At 42.9% G+C, this 16407-nt stretch overlaps 1 protein-coding gene across 5 annotated transcripts in view; it reads right to left on the minus strand.

Annotated features, from left to right (window-relative positions):
- ints2 (integrator complex subunit 2) overlaps nucleotides 1–16407 on the minus strand; it is a 61045-nt gene that overhangs the window by 39562 nt on the left and 5076 nt on the right. For 4 of the 5 annotated variants that reach the window (XM_078548230.1, XM_078548228.1, XM_078548229.1 and 1 more), the window contains exons 4-12: nucleotides 16020–16122; nucleotides 15468–15581; nucleotides 14106–14236; nucleotides 12476–12649; nucleotides 8089–8318; nucleotides 7303–7428; nucleotides 4366–4437; nucleotides 3823–3937; nucleotides 1803–1871 (exon numbers count right to left, since the gene is read on the minus strand). In XM_078548230.1, coding sequence (XP_078404356.1) covers nucleotides 1803–1871; nucleotides 3823–3937; nucleotides 4366–4437; nucleotides 7303–7428; nucleotides 8089–8318; nucleotides 12476–12649; nucleotides 14106–14236; nucleotides 15468–15581; nucleotides 16020–16122 — 1134 coding nt within the window. The remainder of the gene's footprint in view (nucleotides 1–1802; nucleotides 1872–3822; nucleotides 3938–4365; nucleotides 4438–7302; nucleotides 7429–8088; nucleotides 8319–12475; nucleotides 12650–14105; nucleotides 14237–15467; nucleotides 15582–16019; nucleotides 16123–16407) is intronic. The other variant, XM_078548232.1, reaches the window with a different exon arrangement.

A 16407-nucleotide genomic window follows, 5' to 3' on the forward strand; every position in this document is an offset into this window, starting at 1 on the left:
CATAATAGCAGAATTGGAAAAAGGCAGCCTGCAAACGGACGACAATTTAAAAAGGACCGAGAGTTTCTACTGCCATCGCGATGGGCACGTTATACGATATTGTAAAGAAAGACTGAGGCCAAATTTCAAACAAAAAGACAGAAGTCATGAAATTTATGTAATGGAGGAACCAGAAGAAACAAAGTCAGATATTTACTCGCTACACAACTTAAAATTGGGTAAAACAGAGAAAATCTACGTGACAGTAGAAGTCAACAGAAAACCCATTAGAATGGAGGTGGATACAGGCGTATCCACGATAGTAATAGGGGAACACACGTTTAAGTATCTGAATGGAGGAGGCCACTCACTAAAGCTGGAAAACTCAGATGCCAGACTAAAAACATATATTGGCGAAAACATATGAGTAAAGGGTATATGCAAGGTTCCAGTACAATAATGGAAGCCAGTCTGCTAAACTACCCCTGTTGGTGGTAACATGGGAGGGTCCAACTCTAGTTGGTTGGAACTGGCTTAAGGAAGTTAAGTTGGAGTGGACTGAGACTTTTCACCTCAGAATGAAAGATCTGCAAGAACTATTACAGGAATATGCCTGTGATCAGCGAAGAGTGCGGGAAGATTTAGGGGCTGTATGCTAAAAGCATCATGGATCCCGGAGCACCCCCCAGATATTTGAAGGAGAGGCCAGTCCCTATGCATTGAGGAAAAGTAGATATTGAATTGGACAGGCTGGGAGTCTTACAACCTGTACAACTTTCCGAATGGGCAGCAGCCATAGTTCCAGTACTAAAGCCTGACCAGTGTGCGAATATGCGGGGACCAAAAGTTGACTGTTAATAAAGTAGCCAGACTCGATAGGTACCCTATATCAAAAATTGATGAATTGCACTCCAAGCTGGCAGGGGGAACTGCAAAAATGAAACTCCACATGAGCCATGCTTACCAGCAAGTCAAGCTAGAAAAGGCCTGTCGGGATTTTGTGACCATCAACACACATAGGGGGTAACCCCCTTCGGCGTCTCTTTGGCTTGTGCCATTTTTCAGCGGACTATGGAAAATTTGCTCCAAGGTCTAACCCCCATGTGGTGGTTTATCTCGATAGCATTCAGATGCGAGAATTTTGCTCACTGTTTCTCTTCGCAAAACTGCAACCACAATGTTGCCAGATCAGAAATCTCAATACCAGGATTGAAACTGGTACTGACTGGTTCTGTGTTGCTAAGTGCTTGAGAAAAGGAGATTTTCTCATCAGTATATTACTGGAGCTAGACAACAGTATTTATATATAACAGCTAAGTGAAGTGCGATGGGCAATGTTCTAAGCTATAGTCATAAATTGTTACGCTGGAGTCCTATCTATCAGTTTTGATGGTTCAACTGAATATTTAAGATCCAGTGGCACTATTCAAAGCACATCTCGATCTGCTGTCAACATTGTCAAAAATGGGTCAACTGGTTATTTGGCTCATTATTGTATGGGGGAGGTGCATTTTTGCGCAAAAACTGATGCCACGTTTGCTTACATAGCAACAGTGACTTCACTTCAAAATAGCTTCTTTCTGTATGTGATGCACTTGGGGATCTTTCTGTGAGATGAAATGATGCCTGTGTAAATTCAAGTCATTTTTTTCTACGTTTCCTGAGAAACTAGGGGGAGTGCAGAGGGTCATAGGATGAAAGATTCAAGCCAAGTACAATGAGATTTGAGATTCAAATTGGAAGAGAATTAAAACCTTACAGGCACTGATAGTTACCCCTGTAGAAATCTGAAGGTAAAAGATGTGTGCAAGCTATGGGCTCACCTGCTCTGTGAATATCTCCTGTGTGAAAATGGTTTTCATCCTGTTCAGTGAGCTTGGTTTAATTGCAATCTAAGCCAGAAATGATAAGGCTGTTATTTTCAGTTTCTTTCAACGTTGAAGACCAAACAAAACAGCAGCACAGTCTCAATACAGTCCCAACAAACAAAGCTTCATCTCAGAGCACTGCACATTTACAAAGTAAGGTGGGGGGGGTGGCGCGGTCGTACCCAGGGAGGTACCCCAGAAGATCTGCGCTGGGGAGCTCCTCAGAAATCCCCAAGCAAGGACTGCATGGAATCATCTGGAAAGTTTAAATTTCTGATGGGCAATTATCCTGCACCAGGATCCATCTGAAGCTCTGATTGAAATTGGAGATTTCGGGTGGTTCCAACTCTGTTAGCAGAATAGAGAAGCTAGAAGATTAAAACCACTTCTAACTCCTGGTAACTATAGTATTGACCTCACCGACCTCCCACCCACCCAAACTGGACACCACCAACCACACCCCCATCCCGACCACTCACATGCCCCCAACTACCCTCCCAGCTGCACACCCCCAAGGCTATGCCCCCACACCGACTATTCTCCCAACTCCCTCACAGCCCCAAACTATCCCCCCCTCCCCATCTACCTTCCTGACCAGCAGCCCCCCACCCAACTACCACCCCAGACCATCCTCCTGACTCCTCTGACCACCCTTCCGACCCCCGCCCACACTAAACCCCGACTATCCTCCCAATCCCTGACCCCGACACTCCCCTCCACCCTGGCTATCTTCCCGACTGACTACCCCTCCCTGATTAACCGACATCCCTCCACCACACCCCCCCAACTACCTCCAGATCCCCGATATCCCCACTCGCGACCCCCCAACTACACCTTCCCAACCCCGACTACTCTGTCACCACCACCCTGCTCCCCCGACCCCTCCTAACATCTTGCCCCCCTGAACACTCCCAACCAACCTACCCCCTCAACCACTTGCCGTACACACTTACCTTCTCCCTGGCTTCTCAAAGTGGCTGGGATCTTTAAAAACACACCTGGTTTACGGTACTAGCTACCGTAAAAAGGAGGAAGTGAAGCTACACCCTCTACGCTCCTGCCCTGCACTGGAAGGACTCCGGAGCTACTGCACTGCACATTCATCACCAGGCCCAGGACAGAAGTCCAGGTAAGAAACGTGCAGTTGCAGATCAAGGTAAGCAAAAAGGTTGGACTGGCAATCTGATGGTGATCACCACTCCATGGAAGTTCTGCCCCATTGAGTATTTATTACTTGTCTTGGCGTCACACCATCCTTCAGACCTCTGTTGAGAGGGAACACCTCTGCTTCTGGATTGACTACTTTGTAATCAGAAGATTGTGGAAGTGGACTCAGATGGCCCAATTCATCATTCAGTTGATCACTTTATTCTTTGGGGGAGGAGGGGAAAACTCACTCACACTCTGCTCAGTTTTTCATTCCGATGGAATAAGCTAAATTGAGAACTTGCTGCAAGAAATTCCCAAACAAACCTCAAGTTTTACTATTTGAGGGCAGCACATTGACTTCCTGCCCTATCACAGTATTTCTGTTCCCTTCCTGCCAAAGTCAGTTTCTATTCTGTATATAAATGTACCAAATGTTTTTCATTGTTTTTGTATTTTACTGGTAATACATTATGGTTTCAATATTGGTCACGAACAGCTGGAAATTATTGAGGTTAACAGCCACAGCACCAGCAACTTCCAACATCTGCTCCAATGTTACAGCAGAATCCAGAGGAAGGGATCTTGGGCCCGTTTAGATGTTGCATGTGCCCTAGTGACTAAGGCAGTTTATTTTAGCTGCAGCATGGATCAGGTCACTTACAAATGATGAGAGCCCTGGTTGAACAGAATGAAAAAGTGCGTGTGTCAATGTGATGAACATCCCGTGAAAAAATATTTTAAAAGACTTTAACTAAAGGGCAACTGCTTTTGTTTACTCAACTCTTGTAAAATTAATACAAATAAAAAAGGATGGAGTCAGGCTTACCTTCATACCCAGAGTGGAACAGACCAAGTCGATGATGGCATTGAGTTGGTTACTATGGAAGTACATTGCAACCAATAGCAGCATCTCACCAAATGAAGCAGATACCCCTGTGGTACTTGAAACAGAAGACAGTGTGACTTCACTCCATCCAACTGCTGTGGATAAACCATTATCCTTTCATCTTGAACCCTGAGATCTTGACACAGTGCTTTAAACACACCTATTTCCTAACCTAGCTTGGACAGATCTAGAAAGAATCAGTTTAAGGAGGTATTTTCCCAATTTCAGTTTTTCACTACTTCCCATTGGGTGCTCAACACATCTGGCACAATATATGAGCTTGGAGGCTGATTCCAGGCCAAGCTGAAATGGCTTGAGTTGGCCATTTGGAATTGCGCTGTGTAATAGTTTAGAGAAAGCCCATCACACTTCAGCTGCCCTTGGTCAACTTTACTCCAATTGAAAATTCTAACTTGAGACCTTTCTTTATAGGCTAAATGCAGAAATACTGCTGAAAAGCATGAACCCAATACTGAAACTCACCTCTCAAAATATGCCTCCTCTCTAATCATCCAGCTTAACCACATCACAGTCATTTGCTCTTGTTCAGGTGTGCTGCAAACAAAATAAATTGAAATATGAAATTCTGAACATGGGGGTCAAACCTGCACAATTAGCAGTTGTTGTTTCTTCCTACCCTCCTGAAGTTATTCCTCACCACACATCATTGATATATAGGTTTTATTATTAAACTAAGACTTATTCTGTAGGAAAATCTCAAAATGCTTCCAACAATTAATTACTTTTTAAAAGAGTGTAGTGATTATTAGGTTGGCAAATGCACCAGCAATGTCCCAAGAAAGAACCATGATAACTCAAAATCTGTTTATTGGCAGTGCAGGCTGAGGGAAGCGTGTTGTCCAGGACACCCTTTCTTGTATTGTGTACCATCTACACAATGCACTGCAGCAACTTGCCAAGGCTTCTCTGACAGCACCTTCCAAACCTACTGTCTAGTAGAACAAGGGCAATAGGCATATGCGAATACCAGTACCTGCAAGCACCCCTCCAAGTCACACATCACCCATGGCTTGGAAATATATCACCGTAGTTTCATTGTCGCTGGAATCCATAGAAAAGTTACAGCACAGAAGGAGGCCATTCGGCCCATCTTGTCCATGCCAGCCCGAGGACACCTAGGTGCCCTTTCTAATCCCACCTTCCTGCACCCAGCCCATAGCCCTGCAGCTTACAGCACTTAAGGTGCAGAACCAGGTACTTTTTAAAAGAGTTTAGAGTTTCTGCCTCTACCACCAACTTGGGCAGCGAATTCCAGACAGCCACTACCCTCTGCGTAAAAAAGTTCTTCCTCATGTCCCCCCTACACCTTCTGCCACTTATCTTGAATCTATGTCCCCATGTTCTAGAATTCTCCACCAAGGGAAACAATTTTATCCTGTCCACTCTATCTATTCCACTCATAATTTTGTATACCTCAATCAAGTCACCTCTCAGCCTTCTTTGTTCTAAGGAAAATAACCCCAACCTATCCAATCTCTCCTCGTCGCTATGCTTTTCTAACCCTGGCAACATTCTTGTAATACTCCTCCGCACTCTCTCCAGAACTATTACGTCCTTCCTGTAATGTGGTGACCAGAATCCTGGAACTTTCTCCCTGCTAGCTCTACAGGAGTACCTACACTACACAGACTGCAGCTTCAAGAAGGCAGCTTCCCATCACCTTCTCAAAGGTTGTAAAGGATGGAAAAGAAACACTGGCCTTGCCAGTGATACCCACATCCTGTGAATGAATAAATTTAAAAAATAATACTGGTGCAGGAATTTTAATATCCATCTTAACTACCCGAACTTTGGGACCCAGGACTCATCTGGTGGGGACAGCATTGCTGACAATACAGGACTGTACTTCATAATTAATTCCCTAAATCTCTGTTGTGGCATACTGCAACAAGCTGTCGGGTGGGGAATGTAATTTCCTGCAGGCAAATTGTGTTCTCTCTTCTTTTGAGGAAGCACTTTCTATCTGCCTCCCTTCACAACATTTAAGGGCCATTGTATGAGGGAAGAAAAACAGAAATCGGCCATCCAACTCTAACTGTGACCGCTTAATAAGGAAAAGGACAAAAATTATATATCACCTCAAAAGGAGGCGGCAGTGGCGTAGTTGCAATGTCACTGGACTAGCAATCCAGAGGCCCAGGCTAATGATCTGGGGTCAGGGGTTCAAAACCCACCACAGCAGCTGGTGGAATTTAAATCTCAATTAATAAAAAAATTTGGAATTAAAAGCTAGTCTCGGTAATAGTGACACACGTCTGGTTCCCTTATGTTTTGGGGAAGGAAATCTGCCATCCTTACCTGGTCTGGTCTACATGTGACTCCAGACCTACAGCAATGTCATTGACTCTTAAATGCCTAGCAAGCCACTCAGTTGTATTAAATTGCTATGAAGTTTAAAAAAAACAGGAATGAAACCAGACAGACCACCTGGCTTCAACCTAGGTGCCGGAAATGATACCGGCACACCCAGCCCTGTTGATCCTCCTTACTAACATCTGGGGTCTTGTGGCAAAATTGGGAGTCCCACAAACTAGGCAAGCAACAGCCTGACACGGTCTCACAGAATTGTACCTTACAAACAATGTCCCAGACATTACCAGCCATTTTTGCCTCCAAACAGGTTGCTTTCTAAACCAAAACAAGTGACTGACAGGTAAACCATTAGTTTGCTACATGATTTCGGCAGCGTGCTTCTTATCTGCTACTAGGTGGGACTTTTTTCCATTAATTTGTCAGTTAATTTTTACAGAAAGCAAAAAAACAATTATAGGGACTGCATATTTGGAAGTGATTACAGGGTAGTGATGGAGTCAAAGGGTTAAAATGACACCGTAAACCACATTTTATGTGGTTTAGACTATCCTTTGTAACCAAAGATTAGATTACAGTTTTAAATGTCACTCTCCTGTTTCAACTGTTATATCTATTTTCAATTATTCAGTGCTTCAACAATTGTCAAGTGTGAATGCAGATTGCCAAAGTACGTTGCGTCCTTCACGCACAATGACGTTTATTAAAGGATAAATCTGTAGTTAATTGGCAAATTCAGTGTTCAGCATATATATTTACAATCACACATCAAAATCCTTGACTCTTGTGTTACAATCAATGCGTGTTACTTACTTTCCATCATCCCTCATTTTCTTTCCTCATCTCTTGCAGATACTGATTATCGCTACGGTGAAGTCCAGAGGCCCCATCTGCACTCTAGAACCTTTCCAAGTGGGTATTTTTCATTCATGATTGTTTATTTGCAGCCAAGTCTGACTTTGCTTTTGCCAGATTTTCACACATGTGCTTTCCAGCAAGGTCACTAGGTAAGGAATTGGGGGGAGAACCATGACTGATTTTACCTCTCCCAATCCAGGGTCCTGAGCAAACTGTAGATCTCAGACTTACCTGACTAAACTGGGGAATGCCAACAGCATGCAGAAGGACAGGGACACAAAGCGAACGCCAGCTGGAGTTGCTGGTGGGCGGCTTGTCATCAACTGTAAAAGCTGCTCAGCTTCTTCATCAGTCGGCCTATATGACAATATCACACATAGCATTACAATTCTATATTGCAGAAAACAAAGGTGCTGCTAATTACACACTAGATAGCTTCTGCTGGAAGTCCAATTCCATCAATCGGGTGTGACAACTAAATACATTCTTTCTGGTGCAAGATCCTACAAAGCTGATTACCTACACCACAGTCCCAAGCAGACATCAGTTAACTCAGTACAGACTAGGATTTGAAGCTACAACCTTGCTGCCTTATCTGGTTTACTGGAGCCATTTTGTGTACATTTTCATGCATATACATCTTACCAATGATAATACAAGACAAATCCCAAAGTAATAGACTGACAACAAATTTATATATGGATTTTTCAGACTCCAATAACAGGCCATGATCTCTCCCAAAAAATACAGCATGATCAAGCACACATGATCAAGCTATGAAAAAATGGATTACAATAGCTAGTTAGAGAAATATTTGTTGCTATTTAACAGCTTAGCTTTGTGTCACTTCTGAAGTTATTACTTGCAAAAGTGGTGAAATGTGAATTTGCACCTTTACTCTGTCTTCTGGTTTCCTTCTCTAATAATTCAGTAAGCTATCACACACAGCCTGCATGCAATACCCCTTGAACAGTAATCCCTTCCCAGAAACCTTTTACGTATTAACACAATCCATACTTGAGTCCAGCGATTCCCATGAGTGCACAGTAGAGTCGCAGCATTGCGCTAGCCTTCACCACGTTTTCCTCCTTCAGTGCAGAGTACACTGATATGTTAGGTTCCATGTCGGTGTCTGCCGTGTCCTCACCAATGCGACCACTGCTAACCGTCGGGAGAATTGCCATTAGTTCCAGCAGCAGCTGCCGCCTCATCTGCCACAGAACTGAGCTGCTGCGTTCCCGCTTCCGCTGGATAACAACAAAACACTTGGGAATTACACTCTGTCTCAAACAGTTTTTACTGGGTTGGGGAATAAGCTAGCAGTTTAGTAACTAAGTATTTGTAGTGTACCGTCTCTACAACCTAAGAAGAAATAAGAGCAGAAGGCTGCCATTCAGCCTCTCGGGCCTGCTCCAACATTCAATAAGATTGCAGCTAATCTTATATCTCACCTATACCTTCCTGTACTATACAACAGGAATAGTAGCATTATGTAGTGTTATTGGAATAATAATCCAGAGGCCTGGACTAATGCTCCAGAGACACAAGTTCAAATCCCACAGCAGCTGGAGGGAATTTAAATTCAATGAATTATCAAATCTGGTACCAGTGATGATGATCACGAAACCACCAGATTTTATAAAAACCCATCTGGTTCATTAATGTCCTTCAGAGAAGGAAATCTGCCATCCTTACCCAGTCTGGCCTACAAGTGACTTGAGATGCATCTGTCCATGACAGTATTGGTAGGAGTGACCACTGCACAGACCCAGAGAACACGATTCACCATGTTGTGCACCACTACTACCGTATTAAATGTGATTGTTTCAGAACAGATTTAGCAGCTCAAATCTGGGGCATCCTCAAGGCAACTGTGGGCCATCAGCAGCAGCAGAATTGTATTCCATTCACAATTTGTAATCTCATGGCTCCGCATATCCTTCATTCAATCATTACCGTTAAGTGAAGGGATCAACCCTGGTTCAATGAGGAATGTAGAAGGGCATGCCAGGAGCAGCACCAGAGGAGGCAGAGAGGAAACTGAGGGGTGACCTAATTGAGGTGTCGAAAATTATGAGGGGCCTAGATAGGGCAGACAGGAAAGTTCTGTTGTTTCCCCTAGCTGAGGGGTCAGTTACTAGGGGGCATAGATTTAAGGTGACTGGCAGAAGGATTAGAGGCAACATGAGGAAAAAACTTTTTCTCCCAGAGGGTGGTGGGCGTCTGGAATTCACTGCTTAAATTGATGGTTGAGGCTGAAACACTGTTTCAGATCTGTACCTGAAGTGTTGTAACCTGCAAGGCTGCAGACCAGGTGTTGGAAAGTGGGATTAAAATGAGCAGCTGGTTTCTTTTTTTTGGCCAGTGCAGACATAATGGGCTGAATGGCCTCTTTCTGCACTATAAAAAACTTTCCTATCGTTCGATGCCAACCTGTTGAAGCTACAACACAGGACAACATGCATGCTAAACACCAGAAGCAGCATGTTATAGACAGAGCTGAGCAATCCCACAACCAACAGGTCAGATCAAAGCCCTGCAACCCTGTCATATCCATGAATGGTGGTGGACAGTTAAACAACTACCAGGACAGTCTACAAAATCCTTATCCTGGTTTGTGGTGGAGCTCAGCATGTCAGTGCAAAAGACAAGGCTGACGCATCTGCAACCATCTTCAGCCAGAAGTGCTGACTGGATGATCCATCTCAGTCTCGTGCTGGGATCCCCAGCATCACAGACGCCAGTCTTCAGTCAATCCGATTCACTCCATGTGATCTCAAGAAATGGCTGAAGGCACTTAATACAGCAAAGTGTTCCAGCATAACCAGTGTTATCTGCCCAACACTGGCAAATTGCCCACAAAAGGCAGGAGAAATCCAATCAGGCCAGTTACCAACCCATCAGCTTACTCTCAATCAGCAAAGTAAAGGAAGGTGTTATCAACAGTGTTATCTAGGGGCACTCAGCCTTGCTCACTGATGTTCATTTTGGGTTCCATCAGGTCCACTCAGCTCCAAATCTCAATGAAGCCTTGGTCTAAACATGGGCAAAAGAGCTCAAATCAAGAAATGAGTCAAGAATAGCTACCCTTGACATCATGGCAGCATTTAACAGAGTGTGGCATCAAGGGACCCTAGCAAAATTGAAGTCAATGGGAATCGGAGGTAAGCTCTCCACTTGCAGAAGTCATAGCTAGGACACAGGAAGTTGGTTGTAATTGTTTGAGGTGAATCATCCCAGGGCACTGCTGCAGGAGTTCCTCAGGGTAGTGTCCTAGGCTACCATTAGCTGCTTCATCAATGATCTTTCTTCCAACATAGGTCAGAAGTGGGGATGTTTGCTGATGATTGCAATGAGTTCAGTGCCACTCAACTCCTCAGATACAGCTCCGGAAGCAGTCTTTGCCCACACGCAGCAAGATCTGAGCAAAATTCAGTCTTGGGTTGATAAGTGGCTAGTAATATTCACGCACCACAAGCATTAGACAATGACCACCTGCAAGGGAGGATCTAACCATCTTCTCATGACATTATCACCACCATCAACATCTTTTGTTTGGGGGGGGTGCGATTTACAATTGAAAAGACAAAGCTGGACCAGCCATACAAATACTATGGTTACAAGAGCAGCACAGAGGCTGAGAACTCTGCAGCAAGTAACTCACCTCCTGACTCTGCAAAGCCTGTCCACCATCTACAAGGCACAAGTCAGTAGTGTGATGGAATACTATTGCCTGGATGAGTGCAGCTCCCACAACATTCAAAGCTTGACACCATACAGGACAAATCAGCTGGTTTGATAAGCACCCCATCCTCTCCCTCCACCGCCAGCGTACAGTAGCAGCAGTGTACCATCTACAAAATGCACTGCAGCATTTAAGGAAGCTCATTGCTAGCTTCTCAAGGGCAATCAATGCTGGCCTGTGCAGTGAGCTGCATATCCCACGAACAAATATAAAAAAACACAAGAACCATATCCCTCGCTTCCCTAGAACAGCGTTGCTCAAATGGGGTCTGTAGAGACTTTCCTGGAGGTCAGGGAGTACGTGAATGAACAGTGGCTACAGGCAGGCTTGGTGTCACCAAATGTGCAATGCAGAGTGGGCTAGTGGTCTCACCTTGGAAGACAGCACACCTGGAAGAGTGCTGAATGTGGTAGGAAGACAGCCAAGTAGACCCATAGTTAACAAGGTTGGTGGTGGGTACCAGGTCAGTTCAGACCTATTCACGAGTGTATGAAGGTAGGGGGTCCAAAGAAAAAATGTACCCAGGTATTAGAGTATTAAAATTTAGTTTGGGTTGGGGGAGGAGTCATTGATTACTAATCCATTTGCCATTTGAAAAGAGCTCCTTCAACCACTACATTGGAGAACCACTGACCTACAAGACGAAAGTCAAGCTTTTCAACAAACCCTACCACTACATGCCTCCATTACCCATGTTGCCCAGTTTGGAAGAGAGATAAAGTGACCTGTTCCAGAGTCATTCTCTCTTTAAGGAAGTGCCTTCACTTTCTGTCAACTTTTCTTAAGGTTTAAAGGGAAGCAATGTTATTTTATTATATACAAATTCCTTCTTGGTCTGCTGATGACCAATAACAACCTGCATTTATACAGCACCTTTAACAAAGTAAATGTTCCAAGGTGCTTAGCAGGAACTTCATCAGGCAGAAATCGAGCCAAAGAAAGATATCGCTGTAGATAATAAAAGATTAGTCAACAGAGTAGATTTTAAGAAATATCTTCAAGACAGAGAAGTTTAGGGACATAATTCCAAGGCAGCTGGAGGTGCAATTGCAAATGGAAATTGGGATGGGGAAGGGAAGGGTGGACATGAGGTCAGGGTTCAATGCAGAATTCAGAGCTGGGGGGAGGAATTCACAAAGATAGGGAGGGGCAAGGTCATGGAGGGATCAGATTATGAGATGAGAAGTTTAAATTGACGTATTGCTGGACCGGAAGTCAATGTAGCAGCGAACACAGTGGTGAAAGGTGAACAGAGATGGTCTTGTGTATGACCGAGATACTGAGGAACAAAGAGGTAGAGAAGTGGAAAAGTTTAGAGCGGGAATTCCAGACCTCAGGCAACTTAAGTGCCAAAGATAGAGTGATAAAAATTGGGATGCTTAAGAGGCCAGAATTTGAGCATGCGCTTGAATGCAGAACATTTGCATGCTACAATGTAAAGCTGCACATACTGGGCTGACTTGAGCATCTATCACTGGTCAGCCTCCAATATTTCACAATAAAAACTCAGAATAAAAAGAAAATTAAACAAGAGGAATCTAATCATTATAGAATGTGGGCTATCCTGTAGACCCGATGAAGGCTTGCCCATTAGACTGTAAACTCATATTCCAAATCTATGGGATAAGTCTAGTCCTTCAGTCTATCCCTGCTCCTTACCTGCTGCCCATTGCGGATGAACATTCCAAACCAGGTTCTTACTTTCGCATTAGTTCCTAGCAATAAGCCACTAACAAATGAGACCAGGTCAGTCACTGTATCTTCGGAGCCATCATTCTTGCACTGATCCAGGGTCAAGGCCACTCCAAGGCCTGGCAGGTGGCATTCCTCCACCTGTTACACAATAGAAATGGGGAGATAACAAAAGAAAATCTAGGGTCAGGAAAGGGCATTCATCCAACTCCATCCAGAACAATCAATCTACAACAGGACGCCCCCTTCCTCCTGTTGATCTACTACTTAGTCAGAATCAAGTTCCTATCTCTACCTTCTTTGCAATATATAAAAAATGTTTCTGCTTTGGGTACAATTTACGATTCTGATATAAAAATTGTGCTCAAAACTGCACTAATTTTCCAAAGTGTATTTTTTGTTCAAGATTCTGCTCAAACTCATTTACATATTGAATGCAAACATCTCCCAAGAACCAGTGCAATTGGGCAACATTTTTATAGAATCTTAGAATCGTTACAGCACAGAACGCAAGTTAAAAATTGGCATTATATTCCTTGACATAATTAAGACTGGTAACCTGATGAAATTTATTACCACAGCTGAAAATGGGTTCATCACAAAAAACAAGCATCACCTGAGTAAACAGATTTTAATAACTGAAAGTAACTTAAAAAACTAGATTTACCAGTTATATTGGTGCACAGTCATCAATTTCTTAGTAAATTAGAAAACAATATTTTTAAAATGCAACTATTTGTGTCCTTGCACCTAAAACAAAAACTTAAAATTTTACGAGTCTCTTTAAAGTCTAGCAAATGTGCACAATTAGTGCAAACCTGGCTTGGTGATTAGTTCAGCCTGATTTAACCAGTTTCGTGGGTGGGGCCAACTTCTAGAATTTTTTTTAAATCTAGTGAAACAATTGTGTAAACTATTTCCACAGGAGGTAACGTACCCTTAAAGTTCTTTGATCTTTTGTGCTGGTTTGCTCAATTTTGGGCAAATTACCAATGCAACCCAGCTGAAACTCCAGATCATCTCTACATAACTCAATCCACATTCTCAACAGTTACTGCTCCCTTTTATAGGAGCCAGCTGACCCCAAAGCAACTGGCTTTACTTAGTTCTTTTTAAAAAAAGTGACACAAACTTGCATGCACAACATCAACTAGTGATAGCTAAGTAAATTTTACTGAATTCAAACACAAGGTGTGATGGCCACGTACTGTTTTTATTATGACAGACAATATAACTACAAAAATGCATTCCAGCACACCGACAACATGGCCAAGAGTGTTCAGCAGCATCACCACTCAGCAAATAAATCATATCCTCTTTAAGGGCTACCACCAAAATCCACTCAGGAGTATGCTGTAGATGAATGTGAATGAAAACGGACTTGTTTTTCAAATTGACTAGCTGGATGAATTGTTACACTGCTTTACTCCATTGCTGTGTGCTGGTCAAGTAGGTAATGACCGAAAATAACCACAGGAAAGCAATGCCAGGGAGCATTGGGCACTTGAGCTGATTATTGCAGTCTCTCGAAAGGATGTGCTACTGAATTTCTGACAGTACCTCCATGCAGATTACAAAGTGCAAAATCATCTCTTACCACCATGGCCCTAACATTTAAGGCCTGGGTAGGATTCATTTTGCAAAGCTGTCGAAGCGCCTCAGTTCTGCGTCGTCCTCCAACACTCTCTTCATCCTGCCGCTCACCATTTTTTATTAAGCCCCTACAAACTGAACAGTAAAAAGCTCAGTGTTACACACAAACCCACAATACTGCCATATGGGAAACCACAATTTGGTGAAAATCAGAAGTTATATTCTGAATTACTCTAGCTATATTCTTAATTACTATTTTTCTTCAAATCATGTGAACTTCCCAGTGCTGAGCACCACCTTTGGCCAAACAGGTGCACAGATGACTAGCTTCTAGACACTTATCACTTTATAACCAGCTATCAAAAGTGGATTTGGTAGGAAGGGGGAACACAAGAGATAAAAGCAGTAGACCATAATTGAGCCTGTGCCGCCATTCAGTAGGATCATGGCAGATCTTAGGCTTCAACACCACTTTCTCACCTGTTCCCCGTATCCCTCGATTCCCTGAGACACCAAAAATCTATCTATCTATCTATCCCAGCCTTAAATATAGTTAATAACGAGGCACTCACCACAATTTGTGGTGGAGAATTCTAAAGATTCACAACCCTCTGAGTTAAGAGATTTCTCCTCATCTGAGTTCTAAATGATAGTCCTCTTATCCTGAGACTGTGCCCCCGCGTTTTAGGTTCCCCAGCTAGTGGAAACAGCCTCTGTCTACCCTGCAAAGCCTTTTCAGAATATTATATGTTTCAATGAGATCACCTCTCATTCTTCTAAACTCCAGAGAATACTCAGTCTCTTGTCATAGGACAACCCTCTCCTCCCAGGGGCCAAACTAGTGAAGTTTTGCAATACTGCCTCCAATGCAAGTATATCCTACTTTAAATATGGAAACCAAAATGGCACACAGTACTCCATATGTGGTCTCACCAAAGCCCTGTACTACTGTAGCAAGAATTCTTTATTCCTGTACTCCAAACCCCTTGCAATAAAGGCCAACATGCCATTTGCCTTCCTAATTGCTTGCTGTACCAGCATGGTAATTTTTGGAGTTCTGAAATACTTTGCTTCCATATAAAAATAATGGTCTCATTTGGAGCTTCTCCATGACAATATGGTTGACAATAGTAACTCAGTACTAGAAGGTGGTGCAATCCCCTAGTTCATCACTCTGGCACCTTTCAGACGTGGCATCATGGGACTACTGATACCTTATGATTTTCTCTCTCTACCCCTGACTGCCAAGTGAATTATCTTGGCAATAAATTCCAAAGAATATCTCAATGCATCATTTTATTCTTGGCCCCTGGGATTTTCTCAGGCTTGTATTGCACCAGTAACAGAGTTAAAGGAAGACTGTTACCTTCATTGAAGCTGTCAGGGACGTTGGCCACTAACAAACACATGAACCAGGATCCATTCCGAACATGCAACAAAGCCTCAGCTACTTCAGTAATTGGCAACAGTGATGGAAGTTCTGGCAAGGGAGGGGGGTGGGAGAAAATAAAGCACAACACAAATTATATATATTAACAGTACTGTGTAATATGTGGTAACGCAACGGTTTTATTATGAAAAGTTAAAACGCCCAAGAAAAATCATATAATGGTACAGAGGAAATTAGGATAATCAGGTAATTCACTTCTCCCAAATTGCTGAGTTATTTTCACATCTTTGGCACTGGATGGGCTGCATGATTAGCAGACTGGTTTCTGCGTTCAGATTAGTTCTCTCATCAGACACTATTTAGTATTTCTGGTTCTTATCAGCTTTAGTAGGAAACACTCCACTGCTGCTGATGTTCTGCAGTGAGTGACTAATCCACATCTTGCCTAAAGGTATACTTCAAATACACGCTACTTAAATTTAAAAACAGAACCATGATCTTTAAATTCATCAATGATATGAAATTTACCTGCTTGGAGGATACACAGCACATCTGCAACTTCATCCAGGTACACCGGGCTCTCAAACAGTTCTGAAGACTTGATAAAAAATTCTCCATTTGAATCAGATACCTTTAACACATGTACACAAAAAAAAAATCAAAAAGCTTCTGCTAATTAAAATTGGTTCATAAATGAATTTCGCTGTTCCCTTATTCTTTTTATAGCCTTTTCATTCCAAGTGCCTCCCTGTCTGAAAATACAGACTTGCTGCCCATCCTCTGCTGCTTTTTAGCTGGCGGGTTTTTGAAATAACTCGGATACTTTTTTTCACCCTCCTTGTTGAAGAAACGTAGGCTTTAAAGTATGCCTGAAATTGAGAAATGGGGGAAATCTGTGTGGATATTGAAAATGTCA

This window comes from Cetorhinus maximus, chromosome 9 (genome assembly GCF_964194155.1).
Source record: "Cetorhinus maximus chromosome 9, sCetMax3.hap1.1, whole genome shotgun sequence".
Lineage (NCBI taxonomy): Eukaryota > Metazoa > Chordata > Chondrichthyes > Lamniformes > Cetorhinidae > Cetorhinus > Cetorhinus maximus.